Consider the following 10,051-nt stretch of genomic DNA (forward strand, 5'->3'; position numbering starts at 1 on the left):
GATAGCATGACTGTACCTATTCGTGTTTCTACACCCGTAGGTAAGCCCTTTATGGTGGATCGAGTTTATCGATCCTGTCTTGTTTCTTTGGCTGGGTATGACACTTGGGTAGACTAATCATTCTGGGGATGGTAGACTTTGATGTTATTTTGGGTATGGATTGGCTTTCTCCTTATCTTGTTGTCCTTGATTGTAATGCTAAGACTGTGACTTTAGCAATGCCTGGTGTTCCGAGGGTTGAGTGGAAGACTGCTAGTGGTTCTTATTCTAGCAAGATCATCTCTTTTATTCGTGTTCTGAGATTGGTGGAGAGGGGGTATTTGTCTTACTTAGCTTTTATTTAGGATACTAGTGTTGAACCACCTCCCATGGACTCTGGTCCCGTGGTTCAAGATTTTCTCGATATATTTCCTTCTGATCTTCCAAGTGTTCCTCCCGATAGGGATATCGGTTTTGCTATTGATTTGGAGCCAGGCACTAAGCCTATTTTTATCCCTCCATATCGTATGGCCCCAGTAGAGTTGAAAGGATTGAAGTATCAGTTGCAGGATTTATTGAGTAAGGGTTTTATTCGCCCTAGTGTATCACCTTGGGGTGCCCCTGTATTGTTTGTGAAGAAGAAGGATGGGACTATGAGGATGTGTACTGATTACAGACAGTTGAACAAGGTAACAGTGAATAATAAGTATCCTCTTCCGCGTATTGATGACTCATTTGATCAGTTACAGGGAGCATCATTGTTCTTTAAGATTGATTTGAGGTCTGGGTATCATCATTTGAAGATTAGGGCATTAGATATCCCTAAGACGGCTTTTTGAACCCGGTATGGGCATTATGAGTTCCTAGTGATGTCATTCGGATTGACTAATGCCCCTGTAGTATTCATGGAGTTGATGAATGGGGTGTTTCGACCATACCTTGATTCTTTTGTGGTTGTTTTCATTGATGACATCTTGGTTTACTCCAAGACTTAGGAGGACCATTTCCGATACTTGAGGATTGTACTTCGGAGGTTGAGAGAAGAGAAGTTGTATGTCAAGTTCTCAAAGTGTGAGTTCTGGCTTACTTCTTTGGCATTCTTAGGACATGTAGTGTCCAAGGAGGGTATTAGAGTAGATCTGGCACAGGCTGAGACAGTTAGAGGCTAGACGCGACCTACTTCACCTACTGAGATTAGGAGTTTTGTAGGATTGGCATGACATTATCGACGACTTGTTCAGAGTTTCTCTACTATTGCAAATCCATTGACTAGATTGACTCAACATGATGTGGGTTTTCAGTTGTCTGATGAGTGTGAGGAGAGCTTTCAAAAGCTCAAGACTTTGTTGACTTCTGCTCCTGTGTTGACTTTACCTGATGAGGGTGTAGACTTTACTGTGTATTGTGATGCTTCAAGAGTTGGACTGGGTGGAGTGTTGATGCAGAAGGGGAAAGTGATTGCTTATGCTTCTCAGCTGGTTAAATCCCATGAGAAGAACTACCCTACTCATGATTTGGAGTTGGCAGCTTTGGTAGTACTTAAGTTATGGCGTCATTATTTGTATGGAGTGCATGGTGCGATCATCACTGATCATCGGAGTCTTCAGTATATCTTTAGTCAGAGAGACTTGAACTTGAGGCAGCGGAGATGGCTTGAGTTGCTAAAGGACTATGATGTGACCATTTTGTATCATCCGGGGAAGGCCAATGTTTTGGCTGATGCTTTGAGTAGGAAGATTCCTAGCATGGGGAGTCTTGGATCTCTTAGTATTGAGGAGAGACCATTGGCTAGAGATGTTCAGATGTTAGCTAACGGTCTTGTCTGATTGCAGATTTTAGAGGAGAGTGATTGGATGATTGCTTTTATTGGGGCTCGGTCTTTTTTAGTCGAGCAGATCCGTGCACACCAGTTTAATGATGAAAAGTTATGTCTCATTCGAGACAAAGTATTGAGAGGGGAATCTAAGGAGGCTGTCCTTGATTCTAATGGTGTCATGAGGATCGGAGGCAGGATTTGTATGCCCAAGACAGGCGATTGAATTAGATTAATTCTTGAGGAGGCCCATTGTTCTTGGTATTCCATCCATTCTGGAGCGGCGAAGATATATCATGATCTGAGTCAGCATTACTTGTGGTGTGGGATGAAGAGAGATATTACAGACTTTGTTTCGAGGTGTTTGACTTGCCAGCAGGTCAAGTGTGAGCACCAGCGGCCTGGGGGTGTATCTAAGAGGATGCCTATTCCTACTTGAAAGTGGGAGCGGATTACTATGGATTTTATTGTGGGTTTGCCTACCACAGTGGGTTGTTATGGCTCTATTTGGGTTGTCGTTGATAGGCTGACCAAGTCTGCCCATTTCATTCCGGTTCGGGTGAAGTATACGGCAGAAAAGTTAGTCGAGCTATATATCAGTCAGATTGTGCGACTACATGGAGTTCCTATTTCTATCATATCAGATCGAGGTTCACTATTTACTTCTCACTTCTGGAAGGCATTACAACGTGGTCTGGGTACTCAGTTATATATGAGTATGGCATTTCACCCTCAGACAGATGGTCAATCTGAGCGGACCATTCAGGTATTCGAAGATATGCTTCGAGAGTGTGTGATCAATTTTGGTGCTACATGGGATCTACATTTACCCTTTGCAGAGTTTGCCTACAATAACAGTTATCACTCTAATATCCAGATGGCCCCATTTGAGGCGTTGTATGGCAGAAGGTGTAGATGTCTGATTGGTTGGTTCGATTCGGTGGAGATGGACTCTTTGGATACAGATTTGCTTAGAGATGCTATGGAGCAAGTTCTTATGATTCAGTATAGACTGTTGATACCTCAGAGTCGACAGAAGAGTTATACAGACCGGAGATTTAGAGCCTTAGTGTTTATGGAAGGTGTTCATGTTTGGCTCCGAGTATCACCCATGAAGGGTGTGATAAGGTTTGGAAAGAAAGGCAAGTTTAGCTCTAGGTTCATTGGACGTTTTGAAAATTTGAGCCGAGTGGGAGAGGTGCCTATAAGTTGTCCTTGCCACCTAATTTGTCGGCAGTTCATCCTGTTTTCCATGTCTCTATGCTTCGGAAGTATATTTCGGATGAATCTCATGTGCTTTCACTTGACTCTGTGGAGTTGGGTCCAGACTTGACATTTGAGGAGGAGCCTATAGCTATTCTGGATAGGCAGGTTCGAAAGCTTAGGACCAAAGAGATTGCTTCAGTGAAGGTGCAATGGGAGCACCAATCAGTGGGAGAGGCAACTTGGGAGACTGAGTCTGACATGCATGCCAGATATCCTCAACTTTTTGAAGCTTCAAGTACTTTCTTTTACTTTATGTTCGAGGACGAACATGATTTTTAGTGGTGGATAATTTAATGACCCGTGAGGTTATTTTTGTAAAATTTAAATTATTCGTATAACTTGAGTTAATTTATTTATGAGTAATTGTAGATAATAGAATTAATAGATAGTTAGTAAGCTAAAGTGATCAGTTTTTTAAGATCTTATACTATTAGGGTCATGTATAAACAAATAAGTTAGCGATTTTGGTCAGTTTAATAAACAATTAATTTAGGAAATAAGGACAGGCAAAAACCTTACCTGAGCAACGCACAAGAGAGGAAAGGGAAAAAATTCGATCTCCAGGTAACAATTAATAGAGCAATTATTGCAATTGTTTTGTCGTATTGACTCTATGTCAAATGGAATTTTTGTATGAATTGAGAATTTGATTTAGCGGAGTAGTTAATGTTTTATTATGGTTTAGTGTGTCATTCGTGGGATTTTGGGACTACTGGAAGCACCATTATTTTATTATTATTAAATATAATTAGTATAGTGATAGTGCTAATAAAGTGGGGGTTACAGGGGTGATTTGTGATGTTGTGCATCTTTCTGAAGGGTTTGGGAAAATATGATACAAAGAAAAAAAATAGTGTTGTGGCTATTGGTATTATTATATATTCTTAGGTTATTAATTGTTGTGTGGAACCCTGAAAAAAATTATTGAAACTAGTTGAGTTTTTTAGAGTATTTCAATGTGTAATGATTGTTGTACATGTGTGGATGGAAAATAAGTATTTGGAGAGTGTATTCAAGGGGTATGAGTGAACTGTTGGGAACGGAGGTTGTGCTCCTTCCATGAGTAATCGGTAATTTGGATTAAAATTATTATTATTATCACATTCTGAGTTAAGTTTTGGTACATGGGCTAGGTAATTAAATATTAAATTTATAGTATCATATAAATACCATTTGAATATGATACTTGAAATATTAATTGACGTCAATAATTACAAACTTGATTATAAAGTTGGGTGAATTTTTAGGTCAAGGTTAAACACATAATAATGTGGGTGTTGTTAGTTTCGAAACCTTATTGTGAATATATACTTGAATAGGTTGCATCAATTCGGAAGCTCAACGGAAAGGAAAGACTCAAGTCATAGAGTGATTATTCGATTGGCTAAGGCAAATGGATTTCTAAACTCTTGTTAAGCGTATGAAATTCGTGTATTTCCTTGTGTGGTGTTGATAATGATTTGGACACTTGTTGCTTATTTGTTGGTGTTGTATTCCTTGTTGCAAATTGTGCTTTGTTATCAAAATGGTTATCTCCTCATTTTTATTTTAGTATGTAATTCACACTTTATTTGAAACATGGTTGTGATAAGAGTTATGTGATAAGAGGATGTACCATTTCGAGGGCGTATTGCGCGCCACGATGGATATTATATTTTGAGGAACGTATCATGCACCGCGATGGTTACTATTATCGAGGGTTTTTTCGTGTGCCGTGACAGATGCATGGACAGATATGTCCCCCATGGGTCCCAAATTGAGAGAGAGCGGGTGTGTGTCGTTAGGGAAGACATGCATCACTATACTTGACATTGCATCTCATGGCATTACACATTTTTATAATTGATGAACTTGAATACGTGTTTTGCTGATCTTGTTAGTGTTTCTCTGTGAAAATTGTGACTGTTGAATATTGAGTTGTTATTGAAAATATGTAAATTAATAGAGTGTGGTTATTGAGTTGTGTGTTCGGTAAACTGTGAGCTGTTTGTAGTGTGGAGGTTCAGATAGGGTGTAATGAGCACTCATATTTTGTTCCCTTAACTTGTGTTTAGAAGTTTGCTTGTTGGGTACCGCGTGGTTTGGTACTCACCCCTTGCTTCTACAAATTTTTATAGGTTACGATCTCGGATTTTCGTGATACTTTTCATTCTCTTCGTTTCCGAGGCATCTTGTGGAGGATTGTGAGGTAGGTACTTGTCATCTCAGCGAACTTTCCTACCCAGTTTATGACTTTGTTTTTACTTGAAAGATAAATTTATGTTAGACTCGTATTTTTATTTTAATTCCAGTATTTACATTAGAGGCTTGTGCACGTGACTACCAGGTTTTGGGAATTGAATTAAGTTGAATTGTTTCCGTATTAGTAATCGTTATCAGACTTTGGTTTTATTTCTGCAATTTATCAAAATTATTGGGTTAGGCTTACTTGTCTTGGTGGGATAAGACGAGTGTCATCACGCCCAATTTTGGGTCAGTGACAATAGTCTTGTATCCGTACTATATTATATCAATTTGATAACTTGTAGATCATTACTCATATTTGTTATTAATATGAAAAGTATATAATTTTATAAATTATTATGTTTAAATAAATTTAGGCTATTTATTTGAATATTTTAACATATAATATAAAACTATATTAATAACGACAATCAAAACTCGAAACACTTTAGATGCAAATATCACAATATAATGAAAATAATATATTCATCAGTGTCGATCCTATTTAACAACAATCATATTGAATATTTGATAGCACCCTTATATTATGCTGACTTGGTAATATGTGAACTATTAGTTATTTATTATTATTAATATGAGTTCTAACTAAATAAGTTTATGAAGTTGCTTCAAATAAATTTAAAATACATATTTAAATAATTTTGTAAGTTTATTTTAAAAATATTTCAGTAAAAGTCAAGCAAAACTCAAAACACTTTATATATGATAAACATAAAATAAATATTTTTATAGTTTCATTCACGGGATGAATTTAATCAATTTAAGTGCTTAAATATAATTATTTACTTTCACCATATTCTAATTTTTTATAAGAAAAGTAAAAAAAAGAAAAAGTCAAGAAGGAGAAGTGAAATGACAAAAAGAAAAAGAATTGAAGAAGTAATAAAGCATGGGACCGAGAAAATTAATCTTTTCAAAATAATTAATACTCATACTATTTTGAAAATATCAAAAAGTTAATTTTATTTAGGAGGAAAGGTTATAATAGTCTTTTTCACTATTCTGGCCAAATTTTGGCCACATTTTTCTGGCCATTTAGCACTTCTCTCTCTCTCTCTCTCTCTCTCTCCCTATATATATATATATATATATATATATATATATATACACACACACACACACTCACACACACATATTGTCACGACCCAAAACGGGCCGCGACTGGCACCCACACTTTACCTACTATGNATTCTCTGTAAGTGTTTATTAAGTTTTTTTAATTATTATTGTTATTATTGTTATTATAATTTAAGTCTTGATAATATTGATATATGTAATTAAATATTAGGTATGTGGTACTATATGAATATCATTAGATTATGATATTGGAGGAATTAAGACCTAATCTTAGACTTGAAACTTGGAAAATATGATAATTGAAATATTATTTTGGCATCAAAATTTAGTAACTTGATTAAAGATTTGAGTGAGTCTTGGGTCTTAAGATAGACAAATAGTAATATGAGTGTTGTGAGTTTTGGAATCTTATTATGGTCATTTATTGGAATAGATTAATTTGAGTTGGAAGTTCAACAAAAGGGGAAGGTTAAAGTCCAGGAGTGATTGTACGATAGATTGAGGCAAGTGGACTTCTAAGCCCTTGTTAAGTGTATGAAATTCGTGTATTTTTCTTATGTATGTGTTCGGGAGTAATAAGACTTGGTAAAGGATTGACTTGTCCACCTTTATTAATTCTAATGATGACAAAGGATAATAAAAGGCAATGTGATTGATTGTTTGTGTTTTATGGGTTGAGAATGGTACGAGTACCGGGTGTTATAAAGGCAAGGTTTTATTCCGATAGAATGAGGATTGTAATCCGAGAATCTCAAAGCATATGGGTATTAGTTGATATATTATTGACTTCATCTTTGTTGCACCCGTATAACTGTGATAATTGAGATGATTATATGTCATAGAGACATTTGATTTATTGAAATATTGCATCATCCCCATTAATTGATATCATATTGTGCACATGCATTGACATGAGATTGGGTATGAGTAAAGGTCTAACACATGGAGATCGACCGTGTTGAGATCGAGTTAAGATTATTTGGGCACGTGGAGATCGTCCGTGCGATGGGGAAGTTATGATTACAATTTGAGCACGTGGAGATCGTCCGTGCGAAATGTGTTTGATTTATGATAGTGCGTTGAGATCGTCCGCACAGACATGTGAAGATCATCGGTATATGGACCTCGCGAGTCCCCCCATGGGTCATGAACTCTTGATGTATTTCTGAGGAGTATCATGTATATACGGTTGAGAGAGTACTTGGTATTTGGAGGCATATCATTTCATGATGTCATATTGCATTGCATTCCATGACATACTTCATTCTTTATGATTATGTATTTTATTGGTGATTGAAAAGTATTTGATATTTGGTTATCTCTATTTGATGAACTCGATCTTGTGTTTTGTTGATATTGTGAGTGCCTTTTTGTGGAGGGTGTAATTGATAAATATTGAGCTTTTTGCTGAGAATATGTGATTGTTAGAACGTTGTTAATGAGATATGTGCTTGTAAATGGTGAATTGTTAAGTTGGGCTGGTTTTATGCAGGTTGTATTATGAAGGTTAGGTTGGGGTGTAAGAAGTACCCGTATTTATCCCTTTAGCTTAGGTTTAGAGGTTTACATGCTGAGTACCGTGTGGTTTGGTACTCACCCCTTACTTCTACAATTTTTTGTAGGTTATTAGCCTTGACCTTTGTGATATTTTCTCTTCTTCTTGTCTGAGGCTTCTTATGGAAATTTGTGAGGTAGTTCTTTGTCATCTCGACGGACCTTCTTACTCCTATTTATGATCTTGTTCTACTCTAGGAACAATGTCATATGAGACTTGTATCTTTCTTTGATTCATTTGTAATACTTTAGAGGCTTGTACACGTGACAACCAGGTTTTGGGAATTGAATTAAGTTGAATTATTATTGAACCTTTGTTTTATTTCCACAATTAATTAGGTGATTGGGTTTTGGGCTGACTTATCTTGGTGGGATAATACGAGTGTCATCACACCCATTTCGGGTTGTGACATATTTAATTATTAGTTTGTATTATTTACCCTAGATAATTATAAACCTAAGCAGGAAAACCTTCACATTTAGCACAACCTAAAGGGACGACATAATTTTCCAGGTAAAAGACGTATATGTACGAGGAAAGGATCAAAATAGTCCCTCTTCTTTAGGTTAAGGTTCAAAGTGATCCTTGAGTTTTCACATGGAGCACTAGTAGTCCCTCATGTTTGCAATATTGGTGCACTTTTGGTCCTCTTTCAAAATTTTACCTATTTTTTTGCATTGATTGATCCATAACCTATGGATGGGATGTTCAATCGTCATTTTATATATTTAGTAGAAATAACAACTCCATATCAAAGAATGTGAGAAGAAAAATACTTTGTTTTGTTTAGTAGAAATCGTATTACAGGTAAAGTCGAGAGGTTTATTACGATAATTTCACGCGCAATACTATGATTTTTTATTTTCTTGCAAAGTCATATGTTAAGGTGTTCTTAGTTTAGCTGCAGTAATATTTCTAGTGAACATAACAAGGTATTTTTCTTATCACCTTTTCTCAGATAGAGTTATTATTTCTATTAAATATATAAAAAGACGATTGGACATTCCTTATATAAAATTTTGGACAAAATTAATGTTAAAAAATAGGAAAAAAAATTTAGGATAAGATCAAAAGTGCACAATATTGCAAACATGAGGGACTATTAGTGCTCCATGTGAAATCTCAAGGATCACTTTGAGTCTTAACCTAAAGAGGGGATTACTTTGAGCTTTTCCTTTATATGTACATTTAAATTTGATAAATTGTGTGGATGTAAAATTTATTGTTATTATATTTTTTATATGGGCAGATTGGGTTGCATATAGTTGTAGTACATATTAGATTGTTTCTTTTTGTTATAGTAGAGAAAGAGTAGTGGATAGTATGACGTCATGATTGGAAAAAAGTAAAGGGTTAATTATATACAATTAATGACTGAATATTGGAGGGATGCATAGAATATAAGTGGTTGACAAAATGGTGTCTTTTTTTCTTCTTCAAACTAGACTTACTGGGTTTTCGTGAATAACGTAATGTTGGATTTGATTAATACATTAAGACGTCGTATTATGTATATTGTTGAATATATACAAAATAATTGATTATAACTAAAATTTTGAGTTCTAAGAGGCTAAAGGACAATATCTATTTGCTATGTCTTTTGAATTGGATGATTTTGGAATAAGTTTTTGTGTGGGTATTTAATAACTAATGGTGACTATTGGGGAATGATAATTAGAAGTTTATGCTAGATTTAGGGGTAAGAATACATGGTTGTTGAAGTTACTTACTGGTTGTAATGTGTGGTCCTTATTTTATTGTATTGTTATAAAATTATTATTATGGCTATACAAGGATGACACTAGATAGTTAAAGGTGCACGCATGTGATTGGTAAGTGGAGATGTAACGACCTGTTTAGTCGTTTAGAGCTGCAGATTTTATTTCTGGAAAAACTGGCTGAGATGACGGAACCCACGACGGACCGTCATGGGCACGACGGACCGTCGAGGGAGTCTCGTTCCAAAACACTTAGAATTCTGAAATTTGGGTACTGAAATCGACTCTCTGAACTTCGTAACGGAATGGCAGGACGGACCGTCGTGGGCACGACGGACCGTCACAGACTCTTCAAGGAAATTGAGTCTCTGAACTCTGTGACGGAGCAGCAGGACGGAC

At 36.0% G+C, this 10,051-nt stretch overlaps 1 protein-coding gene across 1 annotated transcript in view; it reads left to right on the plus strand.

Moving 5' to 3' along the window:
- The first annotated feature begins 2,249 nt into the window (after positions 1–2,249).
- The window catches only part of LOC107006483, a 33,096-nt gene continuing 25,294 nt past the window's right edge, over positions 2,250–10,051 (plus strand). The window contains exons 1-2 of the mRNA XM_015205030.1: positions 2,250–2,934; positions 3,030–3,232. Of these exons, the coding sequence (XP_015060516.1) occupies positions 2,250–2,934; positions 3,030–3,232 (888 nt within the window). The remainder of the gene's footprint in view (positions 2,935–3,029; positions 3,233–10,051) is intronic.

Source organism: Solanum pennellii, chromosome 12, assembly GCF_001406875.1.
Source record: "Solanum pennellii chromosome 12, SPENNV200".
In the NCBI taxonomy this organism is placed as follows: Eukaryota; Viridiplantae; Streptophyta; class Magnoliopsida; order Solanales; family Solanaceae; genus Solanum; species Solanum pennellii.